Here is a 17893-nt window from a genome sequence, read left to right as displayed (position 1 = left end):
TGCATACACAGTCAAATGGAGGTGAGCCATGTCAAGCTAAAGATACATGAGTTGCCAAGACTTGGTTCTTGCTTTTGAGTGACGAGAGCTTCGCTAGTATAGACAACAAATGATAACTCTCATGTAACGACAAAGAGGTAGCCCAACCCTTCATGGCATGCAACATTTGCACAATTGTATAAGCATCCAACCTACATCAGCCCTCAGATGATGCTTTAATTAATTTGACAAACTCGTACATTAATGAGAAACGTATAGAGTACATGTAGAGGTCACTTTATATTTTTTGTGAGCGAGTAATCCCTTGACATGATGAGCATGATAAAAGCCATGCAAATGCACTCCATCTAATGTGAGGCTTGCTAAGGTAGTGACATAAAGTTGTCCTTGCTCACCTTTATCTTCACATGGGCCTGCTGCCTACTTAGACTGATGGCCCATCGCTCGTGCCAAGTCATGAACACCTTTTGCAAGAAAGCATCCAGCCTGGACACCAGAGTCAAGCTCTGGAAAAAAGGCGGACCAACAGGAGTTGGAAGCTGCAACCTCAACAACTCGAACCTTGCAAGCTAGCCAAGAGACATACATCCAACGCAAATTATATGAGTAAATTACTCTCCACAATCCATCCCTTTTCATAGAAGCCATGGACAACGCATCCTTGAAGGCAAATGCGTCATTTTCCTTCTACCATGTCGTGGAGAATGTGTGAAGGCACCCAAGACTGCCTTATTGTCCATCTACAACTGATTAATGTTCTTCAAACAATACTTAATCTCACTTTTAACAATCAAAATCACACCCATCACTTGGACAACAACCAATCAAGCAGCTGCCTGTATAGTTTCAAGCTCTGACTTGCTTAATGTCCAATACAGATAACTATGGTACAATCTTTTATCAAACGTTAACAAAAAACTTTTTGCCTTTTAGTCCTCACAACAGCCACCATCACCCCAAGAACTTATTTGAAAGACCTCTATAAATGACCTATACGCTTTATAGATGGGAAGGCTTGCCCAAAAGATATATCCAGTTTGCAATTTGTTGACTAATGTAGCATGCTTGTGCTGACAGGTAATATGATTGGTTTCAAGGGTGGGGATGGAAACCCCTCTTGAACATTACTTACATTTCCTTGCCGCATTTTAGGCGAACGATTTGCTGATGCTGGTATAGATAAGCTCCGTGTACCGAGACCTGGAGGTGGGGGTGGCAGGGGGGATGTCGGGCCGGATTTGGAAGGTGGGACCTCTTGAGCTTTCTTTCCTAGGGGTGCCGAATGTGCGATAAGATTAGCTGATTTAGGTGATGGTGGTAGAGGAAGCTTATGTAGCTCACTAATTTGTGGAGGGGACAGAAGCGGTGGCGAGATGTGAGATGTATATACAGGCATTGGAGACCTGCTCATGGGACCCGATTTATACAAAGGATCAATTTGCTCGTTATGAAATGATGTGGAGCTTGCATTGTTCACACTTGCATGCTTGCTGTTGGGCAAACGCTTATTGGTAATTGGTCCAGAGTGACTAAAGCTCCTACCAATCTTTGGAAAGCTGTGTAAATTCCCATCATTTGTAAGCTCATCGAACGTAATCAACCTTTCATTAGCAGAGGCCTTTCTCTGATGCTTTGTGTTCTTCTGGGTTGGAACAAAATGGTCCAGTGACGTTTGCAAAGACTGGTTTGTAGCATCATCTTTAGGTTCTCCCAAAAATAGAGGTCTCTTCACATCATGGGCAGCATTTGGACCACTCAGATTTGGCTTGTGAGACTGTGCCTCATGTCCTGGTTATAAATTTTCATTTATTAGTTGTGTGGGTGAGCTAAAAACCTCTTGTTTAAAAGCAGAAGTAAGGAAATTAAACCTGTTGTCTGGAAGGCCCATCTTCCACTTGCACTTGATGGAGAAGGAAGTGCATACATAGAGACCTTTTTATGCCCAGGATTTTCGAGTGATATTTCTTGTGAATGGGTAGAGGCCTCCTTTTGATAGCATGTAGAGGGAGAGATTGGAGCTGATTTGCTGTTGGCGTTCACCTTCTTCAGAACAATTTCAGCTTCTTCAGACATTTCTGCAACATCAATTTGAGGTTCCTGCAGTATGGTATCAGAGCATCATTTGGGCATCACCTCTTCACACAAAACAAAACATTATGTCTTATACCAAAACGATGCTTGAAAGAATGAAACTAGATAGGCGAAGGCATGAGTAGAAGCTTTACCAAGAAAGTTGTTGGTGAGCTTGTTAAGCTCTCACTTTCGCCTTCATTCTTTGATGCATCTCCCTCCCTGTGTATGCCATTGAGGATGCCATTATTACCCACATCTCCCTCAGACAAAGTTCTGTCAATGTTTTTCTCCAAAGCTAGCTGCCTCATAACAGGTTCCATTGCACTGATCAATGCAAGACCTTTGCTAAATAGGTGTATCTGTTGCACATTGTCATGTACATCATTCAAAAGGAAGATATGGAAAGATGAGAGCATGGCGGGCATCATCTCTACTATATTGCAATTATGTTGATTTACAGACCTGTGCAGAGTGATATCTAGCAGCTTGAGTGATAAGACTGCGTGACTGTCCCTGTTTTAATGATTGCAATCGGAAACCAAGAACATGAGCTTGCTCCTTGAAGTCTTCTTTTGCCAATGCCGACTGCTGGTTTGAATTGTCTCCCTTCCCACTCTTTGGCTTTCCTTTTCGCATGTCTTTCTGTGTAAGATTGTATACTTGCCTATGCAGTTAAATTCCAAATATTGCCATTTCATTATCATGGTCATCAAAACAAAAAAACATATTCAATATGGGGTGTATTTGCAAATGTACGAATCTGTAAAAAGAAACATGGATCACAACCCCTTGTTAGAATGCCACATTTCATAACATACCCTACACAGTCCCCAAACCTTAGGTTATGGGTTACAAGAGATTATATACTCGTAATTGTTATGCGTGCATGTGTTTGTATGTGGGGGGCTGCGCTCCCAACCCTTCTCGTGCTCATCTCCCCCCGGAAGAACCTCCCTAGTCACATCACTGTAACACAGCTTGCTGCCCGGCACACTAGGGTTTGTGACACTAGTCTGTGTCACCGGTTCACTCTATAGCAATATGCCTTCAAAAGTTGCTACTTGACTAGGGAGACGTGCGGCTACACTGCCCCGCTCCACTACACACTTACACAACTTTGACAAGACACTGTTTATCATGCACCCAAGACTACACAGTGACATGAGATATAGACAGTCAACAAGCCGTCTCAAGAGAGTACAGAACATGAAGAGCAAAAAACTAACACTTTGATTCATTAAAAAGTGTCTCTCTGGCCATCCCCGAGTTACATGTTTATACAAGTACTCATCCCAACGGTAGGTGCACCGTTCCCCTGGGATGGTGAATCGTTTAGTGGTGAGCGACCTGTAGCCCGCGAGGTGGATTGTCTGACGAGTGTTCAGGTGTTCATTGAAGTGTTCGAGTGTTCATCTGGCAAGTGGCAGGTGTTCAGGTAAGGTGTTCGAGTGTTCACCTGATAAGTGTTCAACTCACAGGTGTTCAGTGGATAGCTGTTAAGCTGACAAGTTTTGAGCTGACAGGTCCTCAGCTGACAAGTCAAGTGGCATCCGGCACCCACTTGTAGCTTACTCCATTGGCTACCTACTTCTGGCACTTTTACTAGGATCAGCAGTGCATTCCAGCAACTTGCATGGAATGGCGCCACCAGATTGGCAATTAGTGGCAAATGCGTAGTAATCATGCCTTACTCATTGAAGGAACGATGGGCCACCTCAGGTCAACCCATTGGAGAAAGACGGAGAGGTCACAAAGGGAAGCCGAGGAGGAAGAGAAGCGAGCCGGAATGGGAGCGGAGCTTGGTGTGGAACTTGTGGAAGAGCCATGAACATGTGGTTACTGGCAAAGAGAGAGGAGAAGGGAGGTGGACACGCCGAAGAGAGAATATGTATGTGTGGAGAGAATATGGAGGTTGTCTGAGAGAGAGAAATGAAATGAAATGAAATGATATATTAACCTCTTCAAAAGGCCAAAATAACCTATGAGACCAAAAAGGTTACAACAATTGGTGGATCTGATACAATGTCTGTGTAAGGAAAGCTAAAAACAACTAAACAACTAACTGAAACTGAAACAACTATGAGGAAAAGTACGGTACTGTGACACGAAGTTGGGGTTTGGACTTCGATCACTTCTTAGAATCAAAAACACATTTGAATGAAACCTCATAGCCTCCTCACCTCCCTTTCTCTCCCTAGGTTAAGATAAAGATATACACATCAAAGGTGAGATCATAATTCATGGAAGGAAAGATGAAAGGCTCAGGAGAAGCAAGAATTTCTGCCAGTCTTGCAGCTCCAAACAAGAGGGCGATTCTTTGTTGGAAGAAAATCTTCCGACTCAGGATTATCTGAACGGAAACATACGGGGAATATTGGTAAGGTTCATCCGTTCGAATTGGGCAATTTGGTCGGAACATATTAAAGCAAATGAATATAGCAATCACTTACAAGACGATAAGACACATGGGGTTTGCCTTTTGATAAGAGATTAGGAGGAATTAATCATGATCAAGAAGAAAGAATGGCCAAAAAGCTATAAAAACAGAGATACACAGAGAATTGCAGTTTTAAATCCATATAGGTTGTGTAAGAGAGGATTATATAGATGCGTAGAGCTTAAAGAGAGCTTCGCTTCTATATAAAAACTTTCAAAAACGGGCAACCAAGCGAAAAGTTATGAGCATTTTACTGCAAGACTATAAAACTGCCAAAATTCTATAAAAACAGAGATACACAGAGAATTGCAGTTTTAAATCCATATAGGCTGTGCAAAAAAGGATTATATAGGTGTGTAGAGCTTGAAGAGAGCTTCGCGCCCATATAAAAACTTTCAAAAACGGACAATCGAGCGAAAAGTTATGAACATTTTACTGCAAGACTATAAAACTGCCAAAATTCGCCTAAAAATTAGCAACTTTGGGAGAAATTCTGATCATCAATGAAGTAAGGGATTAAGAAATTAGTTACATGAGTGAAAAGAGCATAGAAAGAGCTTCCTAGCCATATGATCAATTTAAGAAACCAACACTCGAGTGATGAGTAATTACCGGTTGAAATTTGGGTATTGGACCACAAAAACTGCACTTCTCTCTCTTTGCATGAAACCTCAATTTTCACATAGCCTCTTGCCTTTTATCTCCTTCATGATTCAAGCTAAAGGGTAAGGGTTAACATTGCTCAGCGGACAATCGTAAAGATTTACCTATGATTCCCAAAGTCTTTCCACATACTCATTATCGCTAAAACCATTGGTACCTCCAAAGGAGGGCGGCAATAAGGCAAGGGCTACCTTGAGAAGTCACAGGCCCGCCAAGATAATAACTCCTTATCCCACTTATCATGAATCATCAAAGAGGTCCAAAATTCGGTTAAGCATGAGAAGCTAATGCTAAATGAGACATTCACATGTAAAGAGAGTGTTGGAATAAGGGTTTGAAGATAAGAGAATGGCAATGACACAAAATGCTCAATTGAGGAGGCTCATTCTTTGATTTGAAAGGGAGAGGAGGGCTCCTTTTATAGGTGGAGAATCATCCTCTCTTCCATTGTTACAAATTACAACATAAAAATCTCCAACCCTTCAGTGACATAAGGGTAGACGTCACCATCAATTGTCCTCTTAGGCTAAGTCTTCTATTGATTATTGAATTGAAGACTTTTTGACTTTGAGAGTGTGATAAGATAATAGCCAAGTCTAAGTGGCGTGTAGGTGGAGATCCCACTTACACATGGCGGAATTCTCCTCTTCCATGTAGGCATTCTAGAAGAATCTTTCCCAATTATGCACCTACACACACTCCTCCACATGCCTTCCACACTCCCCAACTTGTAGCCTTATGGTGAATGCCATATTAATAATACAATAAAAATCCATGTGAGCATAAAGGCCCACTTTTATTTTCCACATCACTAGCCTATCTACCATACCAAAGTATTTATCAAGCATACTTGTGGCATTTACAATGTGTGCACCCTAAATCAAGTAAAACCATTATATTTGAAGATAGAATGCTGTTATCGTGGTAGCCGCCAAGCCGCAACATCACCACGCCGTTATTCCATTGTGGGCGCCGCAATCTTCTTGGACAAGCTTCCACATTATTACCATTGAGAAACCATCAAAATATGCACAAAATTGACAATGAAAGATATCAATTTTTCACGTCACATCTTTCCCCCCTCCCCCCCCCCCCCCAGCAGATCCTCCATGCTTGTCTGGGGGTCTGCTGGCCATGGTGCTCAAGGGTAGAATATCTTTAGCCGGTACTCATTGGCATATCCGGGAACCTTCTGGCCACTTGCATCGTCTAGAAGATGTGTTATTTTTGAACTTTTGCTTTATCCTGAAGGGGCCTTCCCAGCGTCGAAGAAGCTTCTTATCCAGCCGTTTCTCCACACGGCCATCATACCTCTTTTCCTCCTGGATCAAATAAAACTATCCCCCCAGCCCCACATTGCCTGGAAGGGCTAAAGGCTCCATCAAAATGCATAGTGAAGGCAGTTGGTGGCGTTTCCAAATCTTCATATACCTCTTCCTTTGCTCCTGTTCCTTCTTCCTCTTCCTTCCTTGTAAGCAAATCTGCAAGAGAGGCCCTAGTGGTGTTTTCTGTAATAAAAGTGAAAGAGAATTCTTGAAGCTCGCAAATCCACTTTGCAAACTTCCCTCCTGCAGGATTGGGTTTACGGACCAAGAATTGCAAAGAAGTTGAGATGTGAGAAAGAAAAAAGAGCGAGGTAACAGGTATGACCTGAACTTCTTTACTGCAAAAACAAGAGACAAACCACCTTTCTCCATTTCACCATACCTCTCCTCGGCATCAGTGAGTTGACGGCTTGCATAATACACTAGTTGCATACGCCCTTGCTCTTCCTTTTGCAAGAGTATAGCACCCACTGAATGTGATGAGACACTTGGGTTCACATAAAAGTCCTCCCCCCACCTAGGAGGCTGCACAATTGGACTTTGACTCATGCATTCCTTGAGCAAACAAAAAGATTGAATTTGATCGGGCCCCCATTGGAAAGAAACATTCTTCTTTGTTAACAGATTTATAGGATACATCTTCTCAAAGAACATGTCAACAAAGCGTTGGTAATACTTTGTTTTACCCAAAATCCTCCTTACCTCCCGTACATTGGTAGGTGGTGGGAGGGCCACAATTGCCTGCACCTTCTCAGGATCCATCTCTATGCCTTCTTTTGAGATAACATGTTCCAAGAGAACCACCAAGCGGCATTTTCTAGGATTAAGACACCCTTTTGCATCATCAATACTTTGCAAGGCCAACCTCAACTTTTCCAAGTGATCCATGCGGCTTGAATAAATGAAAAAATCATCCAGAAAGACCCTTATAAACTTCCCCAAGTAAGGTGCAAATACCTGACTCATGAAGCGTTGAAAAGTTGCTGGTGCAAGCCAAATGGCATCACCCTATAGGCATACACTCCCCAAGGGGTGATAAATGAGGTTTTCCTTTAATCTTCTTCACAAATCCGGATTTGAAAGTATCCAGAGTATCCATCACACACTGAATACAACTCATGACCTGCAACTTGATCCAAAATCTCATCCTGAAAGGGTAGAGGGTAATAATCCCTCTTTGTACATGCATTCAGAGGGCGAAAGTCTACACACACACGCCATTTTCCACCCTTTTTGGGAGTGACTACAACTGGGGAAATCCACTCTGAATTCTCTACTAGAAAAATAAATCCAGCTTCAAGCAAATTAGTTACCTCCTTCTTAAGCACCTCTGCTTGCACTACTCCCAAACGCCTTAGCCGCTGTACCACTGGCTTACTTTGGGGCTTGAGATCAATCTTGTGCTCTACTAGGGTAACTTGGCGTACTTGTGAGTAGCTGTGTGCAAAAAGGTTAGGAAATCCATCCAACATTTTTAAGTAATTCTCCCTTTCAGTACCTGCTATGGACTCATCAAGAAGAAGTTCATTTTGTTGGTGAAGACTAGTGAGATCCACATCTCCTTTCTTGTACATGGTTGAAGAAGCTTCCCCTTCCAAGGCTCCATTGTCTTCAGCATCCCCTCGATCCCTTCCCAGGGAAAGACCAAATGCAACTCCCTCCACCTCTCCTTCTGAGATAGAATCCTCGGAGCTACCACTTGTCTCCTCTTCATCGGATGACTCTGACTCTGAACTTTCGGAAGTTGAAGGTTCACCTCTTACCACTTTCTTGCAACGACTCTTGATGTTATAGTGGACCTTCTTATTCTCACCTTGTAGAATAAGATCACCTGTCTCCCACTTTTGAATTGCCCAGAAATACCACATACATCCACTCCAAAATTCCTGACAATTCCTAAGGTTTTCACCCTAGTATTATCAGCAAGTTTGATGCGATAGGCACCTAACCCTAATGTGCAGATTTGTGTGTGTGAGTGTGTGAGTCCAATACCCAACAATTGGTATCAGAGCTGGGAGCTGGCCCTGAAATTCTATCGCTGGAAGACCTACAGATTTCCGTCGCCGTCCGTCCGACAGTTCCGTCGCTGCTCCACCGTCCGGCCACCAGAAGCCGGCGACACTAGTGGGGAGTCCACCACCTCCGCTCAGCCCGTGGGCAGCAGCCTCCTCTGCAGCCGGCGGCCCAGCACCACCTCCACCCAGGTGCGCCTCCCACCTGCCGTCCATCCCTCGGTACTCCGTTCCATCCCAGAGCCCACCGTCGACTTTGCGTTCCGGCTGCCCAGAGCCGTTGACGGTCCATATCTCGCACGCTCCGTTCCGGCCACTCTGCACCTCCGTCACCGCTTCGTTCCGGCCGCTGGTAGCCGCCCCGCCATCTACTCCGTTTCGATCAACGTTGACGCTCCCTTCCGGTTCCCCAACAGCCGCGCCTGCTCCGAGCTCTGCACATGCCCAGGCCAACGACTCAAGACCGTTCCGGCCTCCCGGTGGCCTACCCGCCTCCGCCTGGACAGTCTACTCTGCGCGCTACCATCGACCCTGCGCTCCAGCTCCCCGTCGACCTGCAGGCCTCCCCGCCTCTGACTGGCCCGGCACCTGCCCAGCACCCGCCTCTACCTGCGCTTGCCTGGCCCGACACCTAGCACACCCCCCTCAGCCTGCCTCGTCAGCTGTGTACGCCCTCCTCGACACCTGCAGCTCTGCACGCCTCCGTCCGCCGAAGCTCAACGCACATGCCTCTTCCCGATTGTGCTTCCATACTGCATCTTCCTGGCTGTGCATCAGTACTACCCACACGTGCAGGCACCTTTGTTTTAGCAAACAGAAAAATTAAACAAAGTAAACAAAATAAGTTTTGCAGGCACTCCACTCTAGATTCGACAAATTTTGGAGGTTTCCCAGGAAGATTTGAAAGCTTGCAGGTGGTACAGGATTCAGGCAAATTGGGGGATTTCTCAATTTGAGGCAAAATTGAAAATTGCAATTTGGGGGTTTTCGAAATTGAGGTCAAAATCAGCAAATTGAACCTCTTTCACTTGCAGAAATTTGGGGCTTTTGTGAAAATTGGCCAATTAGATGCACATTGAAGCAATTGGAGTGCATAAAAATTGGGGATTTTCAGATTGGAGCATGTAATTGGGCATTACAGCTGTGATTTGTCGCGTATGTATACACATTGTGTGTAATTGGACAATTTGGTGCAGGTTTACACTTGCTTTGGTTTGCAGGCATATATTTGCACAGGACATTTGGTTGCCTGGCAGCGCACATCGGTGCTTGGTTTGCTTGCAGGTATATTTTGTTGACATGGCACATAATGCTACAGATGTGTTTGGTGTGCTCACCCAAGAGGACAAGTTGGATGGATCTAACTACTCCCTTTGGAGTTTCATGATCCGTAATTTGCTGGTAGCCAAAGGGCTTTGGGGCATCATGTGTGGTGAGACACACGCCACTTACCATACAGCCAGCCACGCCTCAAAGGGGAGGTGCTCAAAGAGCTCCTGATGTAGAACCTGCTCCCACACAAGAGCAGAAGAGATGGGACTCTAGACCATGTCATTGATAGCCCTTTCAGTGAAAAGGACTATTATTCCTCACATTCGTTCTTGCAAGACATCGAAGCTTGCATGGGACACATTGGAAGCAATGTATCAGGTACGCAACGAGGCAAGAGTTGCCTACTTGAAGAGGCAATTGGATCTTCTTTCTATGGATGAGGGTGACTCCATGGCAAATCATCTCACCAAAGTGAAAGATTTGCAGGAACAATTACTCAACATTGATGAGGTTATCCCAGACAGACATATGGTCACCAACACTCTTCATTCTTTACCGCCTTCCTACTTGGGCTTTCACACCTCTCTCAACCTCTCAATGAGAGGAGGTGCTGATCCCGTCACTTTTGAAGAGCTCATGGGTTTACTCTTGCAGGAAGAGCAAACAAGAGCAAACTTATCGAGCAACCGTGGTGGAGACAAGGCATTTACAGCCAAGGATAAGGGTAAAGCAAAGAGCTTTAGGCATAGGGGACAACAGTCTAGCAAGGCTGGTCATGGACAGCCCTCTTCTGGTGGTGAAAAGTCTGACAAAGGGGATGCAAACAAGCCCAAAAAGAAGGGCAAATGACACTACTGCCATAAGCCTGGACACTACATCAGTGAATGTAGGAAGCGGATTGCAAAAGAGAAAAGGAAAGAAGCAGGCAATGCAGTAGCAGACTCTTCTAATGACAAAGCACAGCAATCAGCTAATGTAATCCAGGAAGAGTACACTTTTTTGGTCACATGCACTAGTGACACACCAAGTGCTTCAGACACTGATATGTCTTGCATTGCATCTAACAGACAGAATGCATCATGGTATTTTGATAGTGATGCTTCAAGCCACATCACTTCATGCAAAGATGTATTTCAGCACTTGGTTTATGCTTCAAATGGCCGCACTGTATCATGTGCAGATCATACCACATATCCAGTAAAGGGAATTAGTAATGTCATACTTATTGCAGCCAATGGTGCCAATATATGTATGAAAAATGTATTGTATGTTCCAGGGATAAAGAAAAATCTGCTCTCCGTCTCAGCCATAAACGACCAAGGTTTAAAGGTTGAATTTGAAGATGGGAAGTGTTTGGTAAAAGACCCATCAAAGGGTTATGAAATAGTCACTTCTGGAACACGATACAAAGGCTTGTATAAGCTGGACAGCTATGACAAGCGTACTTATGATGCAAATACAGTGGCTGCCCACACTCCTGCTATGCATGATGCAGAGCTATGGCATGCTCATTTTGGGCATGTAAATTTTCAGAGTTTGATGCTTTTGCAGAAGCATCATATGGTTGATAATATGCCGCCTCTTGAGTCTCCACCAAGACATGTATGTGAGGGGTGTATTTTGGGAAAGATGCAACGAAAACCATTCCCCAAAGATGGAGCTGGTAGAGCTGAAAGTAAATTACAGCTCATACATAGTGATGTATGTGGTCCAATGCGGACACCATCCATAGGGGGACATCTTTACTTTGTCACGTTCATTGATGACTACTCCAGGTTTGCTTGGGCTTACCCCTTGAAAGCGAAAGCAGATGTGTTTACATGCTTTCGACACTTTGTAGCAATGGCTGAAAATATGTGTGGATGTAAAGTCCAAACACTCTGCTCAGATAGAGATGGAGAATACATGTCAAATGCATTCATGGATTATATGCTTCAAAAGGGCATCAAACACCAATGTACTGTGCCTTATACACCGCAGCAGAATGGTGTAGGTGAAAGGAAAAATAGATCTCTCATGGAGATGGCAAGATGCATGGTGAAAGCACAAAAGTTGCCTCACAAATTTTGGATGGAAGCTATAATGTGTGCAACTCATGTGTTGAACAGGTGTCCAACAAAAGCTTTGAAAACCATAACACCATTTGAGGCTTGATATAGCCGAAAGCCAACAGTGGATTATATGCGTACATTTGGGTGTTTGGCATATGCACATGTGCCAGAACAACTCCGAATAAAGCTAGATGACAAAGCAATTAAATGCATTTTTGTGGGCTACAGCAATGAGAGCAAAGGAACCGTCTTTATAATCCAACTACACGTTGCTCCTACTTCGAGAATGACCACAATAAGATCAGTGATTGCATTGGCTGTACATAAAGGATGGAAAGTGCATCAATTGGATATCAAAACTGCATTCTTAAATGGGGATTTACAGGAAGAAGTATATGTAAATCAGCCCATTGGTTTTGTAGTTCCTGGTGAGGAACATAAAGTATGCAGGTTACACAAAGCATTGTATGGGTTAAAGCAAGCTCCAAGAGCTTGGTATGATAAGATACATGCTCATCTAACCAGCCAAGGTTATGAGAATAGTCCAGCTGAAAGCACATTGTATGTGAAGAAAACCGATGCCGATATTCTCATAGTCATCTTGTATGTAGATGACATGCTCATTACAGATACTAGCAAAGCACAAATTTCAGATTTCACAGCTGATTTGAAAGCTGAATTTGATATGTCAGATTTGGGGCCTTTACACTACTATCTCGGCATACAATTTATGCATACAGATGATGGCATTGTTATGCAGCGAACTAAGTACATAAAAAGTTTGCTAAAAAGGTTTCACATGGATGAATGTAAGCCCATTTCTACTCCAGTAGAACTAGGTGTACGGCTTACTATGCATGATATTGGAGAGCCTTTTGAGGCCAGCATTTACAGCGAGGCAGTGGGATGCCTCATTTACTTGTGTAACACGAGGCCAGACATATCTTTTGGGGTGTCTTTGTTGAGCAAATTCATGCACAGCCCAGGCACAAAGCATTGGCAAGCAGTCAAACGCATTTTTCGTTATCTTAAGGGTACCCTGGATCTTGGTTTGTTCTATCCCAGGGGGGGCAGCTTGCAGCTTTATGCATACAGTGATTCAGATTGGGCTGGTGATTATGATACCAAGCAATCCACCAGTGGGAATCGTTTTTTTATTGGCAGCTCAGGCATATCTTGGTTGAGTAAAAAGCAACCCACTGTTACTACATCTACTTGTGAGGCTGAGTACAGGGCAGTCTTCACAGCTACAATAGATTGTGTATGGTTGAGGAGACTATTGGTTGATCTTCGTGAGTGTCGGCAAACACCCACCACCATTCTCACTGATAGCTAGAGTGCTATGGCCGTGGCACGAAATCCAGTATTTCATGCACGTACCAAGCACATTGAGATTCATTATTATCACTATGTCAGAGAGAGGCTACATGCAGGGGAGATCAGTTTATCTTACTGCCCTACACAGGATAATGTTGCAGATCTATTCACAAAGGCTTTATCTCGAGAAAAGTTTGAAGCTTTCCGCAAAGCTTTGGGCTTACTCTCATACAGAGAGTGATCTGCTACCTTATACAGGTTCACACTTCCACTACAGGGGGGGATTTGTAGGCATATGCTCACTTATGGTAGTGCTACGTGTGAACAGGGCTTAACCAAGGGCACTTTTTCCCATGTGGTTTTTCCCCTTGGACATCAAGTATGAAAGGACACTGTAACATATAATATTTTGTACTTCTATATTATATGGATGTTGCACACATGCAAGGTTGACTTGCATTTTGTGGATACCACACTTTTGGCTCTCTCTCTCTCTCTCTCTCTCTCATTTCTGTGTGTGAGCTTCTCTACCCTGCACCTAACCCTAATGTGCAGGTTTGTGTGTGTGAGTGTGTGAGTCCAACACCCAAGAGGCATGCCCCCTCGCAAGTCGGTTAGTGGCAGCTGTGGTCATGCAAAACAAAGGGCCTATAAAAGTGACTCCTAGATACACATACTTCTGCACAATCTGCATTCGGGCATCTCTGTATATGAAATAAAATCGTGAGGCGACTGCAGAAGATGTGTTGAAGACCATAACCTTGGTTTTGCCCAAATTGACCGTAAGGTCTCTCCTTTCAAAATCTGTCCAATGCATTTAAGTGTTTCTGTAAACCCTCGGCTGAATCTGAGATCAAGACAATGTCGTCGGCATATAGCAATATGGGCACTACTATCTGAGCCAATGGTGAACCTCTACCTCCGAAACTATCCACAAATACTACGATCTCATCAATGTATAGGCCACAGAGTGTAGGTGAGAGTGGGCAGCCCTGCTTAACCCCAATAGTGCTACATATATCTCCCGAGGTCCCACCGGGTGCACGTACTTGGCCAAGTACTGCCTCATATAGTGCCATCACACCCCATATCATCTCATGTGAGAACTGGAGCTTCTGCAACCGTCCTATCAGACGAGATTGAGGGACGGAGTCAAAGGCTTTGTGGAAATCCACAAAGCAGCAATACACATGTCTCTTTGAGGACCTCTATGATAGCCCGTAAAGTAAAGATATGGTCCAGCGTGGGGATGTTTCTCCTAAAGCCTGCCTGGCCTGATGCTCTGTTTCCCATCGTCTCTGCCATAGAGCTCATCATGTCCTCTAGTACTGCCCCATAGATTTTGGCCATTGTGTGACTAGTCATGATAGTCTTGTAGTTACCTCGGTCCATGGGATCTCCTGCTTTGTGGATGGGGACAATGGTGTTGGTGGTCCAAGAGGGTGGAAAGCCTTCACAGAGTGCTCTGTTAAAAAGACTGGCAAGAATGGGAGCCAATACGTGGTGCCCGTGGGCGAAATGTTCCGCACGTAGATCCTCATGATCTTTTGCTCTTCCCATTATGCAGCTTTTGAAGAGCCCTAGTGACATTGGGGGAATCAAAGAGATAAGATGATCTAGGCCTAGGGATGTGTGACATTTGTGGTATAGGCTGGTTTGGCACATCATACAGTTGTCATGCATAGGCTTCCCAAAACAACGGTCCAAGAGAGTTTTTGGGCAAAACACTATGGCCGTGTTTTTTTTTCCTTTTTGAAAGGAAATGAGGCACTAATGGGGATGGCAAAGGAGAGGGTGTGTGAAGTGGTGCATGAGGGTTGCAACAAGGGGAGACAAGATAGATTGAAGGTGATTTTTGTACGCAATGTGACAAGGAGAGATTTGGTGGGTATCGAAGAGAAAAGAAAGAAAGAAAGTTATATTTACATCTTACAAAAGGCCTGATGGGCCTATGAAGAAAGATGATTACAAGTATCCATGGAATATCATTGTCATGGAAAACTGAAACAAAACTGAAACTGAAACTGGAAACCTAGTAACTCAAGCTGAGTACTAGGTAAATGCACACAACAAACAGAGGAACATGCTATAAAGTATACAAGAATGATCATAATGCACTCTATTCCGAATCTATGGAGGGGAGGGGTCCATGGAGGAGATCCATCATCGGGCAGGAGAGGGTGGCTGCAAGATCTGAAATAGTGGAGAAGCTGAGAAGAAGAGGCCGGTGACATGTAAGGACCACGTTGATCTGGGCCTGGTCGTGGTCCAGGGGGGCGAGGTCGTCTCTTGTTTAAGGTACTGAGCCTTGTAAAGGAGCACCAAGTCCCCATGAGAAAATCGAGCGCGACGTAAATGACTGCCATGCCATGCCTTGCATCTCTGTTGCTCTACTCCCAGGGCCAGGTTGGCAAGGGCACGAATTCCATCCAGGACAGCAGGGAGACGGGTGATGGTGGAGGAATGAGAGGCCTCCAAAGCAAGCGAAAGCTGTGGGCACGTGGCTGGTGATCGCAGGCAGAGTAGGGAACTGTTGCTATTGCCGAAGCCCTGAGGAGAGCTAGAGACATTGCCTGTGGGACCGCCCGAAGGCACACCAGATTTGGCAACACATCCTCCACCTATTCACCTCCGATCCAAGCACTACTCATACTATCACATGGGGAGTTGTAGGTTGGGTTGCAGAGGCAAGCGAGGCCTTTTACTTTATGAGGATGATGGATGCGGCCTCGCTTTGAGTCTCACTCACATGCGCATCTCTGTGATGACTGTAGCAGCAGTCCAATATGGCCCTCAACTCCAGGATCACACTAGCTTGCCATGCGAGACGATAAGTTGCATAGCATCCTGGCACATTTGTCGGGCCCGATGGAGCAAGGCCATTGATGGCCTGATTACACCCCCCCACACCCCCCCCCCGAACTGAGGTCATCCATTCCATCTCAGTAACCTCGTGCACACCCTCTCAGGCCGCTTTGAGTGCTTGACCGGTGATTCAGAGCGCATGGAACAGCGGCATGACGCTTTCTTCTGTGCCTGGACCCCTGGACCCCTGGACCCTTCATACCCATGGAGTACAATGGAATGGCCACTATAGACCGTTCACGAGATCGGCACACGAGCCAAACAGAAAGTTGACATCAGTGACACCACGGTTAGCCAACACAAGAGACAGTCGTATGATTGCTATGCCTGTCATGGGGATTCCTCTGCTTGTCATGAGAAGTCTTCCGTTTCTCACAATCTACATAACTACAGTTCCCATCTCTCCAAATTCTTCAACAATTCCGAGTCTCCCCATATTATTTTTTCCTAATTTCCACAATGCCTTGCTCAATGGCCAAATCCCAATGATCCTACCCGTGATGTACATGACAAACGGAGCGGACCGGCGGATTTGTTGTGTGCATGCAAAAAAGAGACTTCTATTAAGTATGAAAGAGTCAATACAAAATCATGGCTAGAAGCTCGAAATCCTCATCACGGAGTGTAAGGGGTAATCGCAGCCAGTCAGGGGCATGGTAATGCCAAGAGATTCCAGTCGGAGTCAAAGGAAAGAAAATGCCATGATCCCACTCCACCAAGAAGACACGCTTTGCTTGCGCTGATCTAGGAGGTCCCTGTATATGGGCCCAAGTGGACGTTAGGGTATGAATAATCTCTTCCTAAATGATACAAATGCACTCAATGTCATAAATCTAGGCGCCCTCAATCACCTCAATACATCTAGCCTTCCATATCTTGCAACAGACAGTGATGCTGGAAATAATCTCCCAAGTGGTGTCAAGTCTCACAGAAACAAGGTCTCATGTGATCGAGGAATATCCTGAAGTGTGAAGCTCTTGGGCATCCCTCTGTGGATCATGAGGGTTGAGTCATGGTCCTCGCCCTCATAGAAAACCTGTGGTCCAGACTGAGTGAGCCAAGCAATAGGGCCCCAAGTGATGTATATAGTACCTCTCCTCAACTTGTGTCACCATTTTGGATTAGTCCTCGATTATCTTTATAATAATTTTTATTCTTTTATAAAAGTTATTTATGGCCAATTTATACATGGATATGTTTACACTAGTAGACTCAAGTGGTATGATCTCCAGAGTCTAGATGTGTTAATTCCAATGGTGAGCTAGTGTTAGGTCCAGTGGTGAGCTAGAGGCTCAAGTGGTATGATTCCCGGAACCAAGTGGCAAGGTAGATTAAGCGGTATGATTCCCGGATCTATGCTAGGAGGAGGACCAAGTGGTATGACTCCTGGATCTATGCCAATAGGACCAAGTGGTACGACTCCCGGGTCCTCAGGATCAAGTGGTACAACTCTCCGATCCAATGTTAGACAAGCGCATGATGGTACAAGCTTTGTGAACGAGGATTTCTCCAGAGTATGTTGCACTAGCATAAGAGTGTGTAACTCGGGGTATATGCTTGAGCATGTGTATGCTTTGTCTCTCCCTGTTTGACTTGTTCGGTGTCGTCTTGAGGAGCGGGGACGCCCAGAACTACGTAGCCCCACAACATGTGGTATGCCTTGTTTGTGAACATTTTTACTTTGTTTGTGAACATTTTTAAGTGTTGACTTGAACCGGGAAAACTCCATCAGTTATGTTGTAAATGTTGAAAAAAAAAACTTGTAAAACCCACTTTATGAGTGACTTGGGCGGTCATGCCACTTTATAAAAACGTGGGTACCCCTTTATTTTATTTTTAAGGTTTTGGATCGTTGTAACATCGGGGGGAGGGGGGGGG

General features: G+C 44.7%; 1 protein-coding gene across 1 annotated transcript in view; it reads right to left on the bottom strand.

Annotated features, from left to right (window-relative positions):
- Positions 1-837: 837 nt before the first annotated feature.
- LOC147634237 (uncharacterized protein At2g33490-like) overlaps positions 838-17893 on the bottom strand; it is a 107925-nt gene continuing 90869 nt past the window's right edge. Inside the window, exons 7-10 of the mRNA XM_086805357.1 lie at positions 2536-2737; positions 2226-2432; positions 1869-2097; positions 838-1788 (exon numbers count right to left, since the gene is read on the bottom strand). Of these exons, the coding sequence (XP_086661483.1) occupies positions 1052-1788; positions 1869-2097; positions 2226-2432; positions 2536-2737 (1375 nt within the window). The 3' untranslated portion in view covers positions 838-1051. The remainder of the gene's footprint in view (positions 1789-1868; positions 2098-2225; positions 2433-2535; positions 2738-17893) is intronic.

Source organism: Cibotium barometz, chromosome 11 (genome assembly GCF_041138505.1).
Source record: "Cibotium barometz isolate CiBa-2024 chromosome 11, ASM4113850v1, whole genome shotgun sequence".
NCBI lineage: Eukaryota > Viridiplantae > Streptophyta > Polypodiopsida > Cyatheales > Cibotiaceae > Cibotium > Cibotium barometz.
Note: the sequence above shows the minus strand (reverse complement) of the source record. Positions and strands in the feature narration are given on the sequence as shown.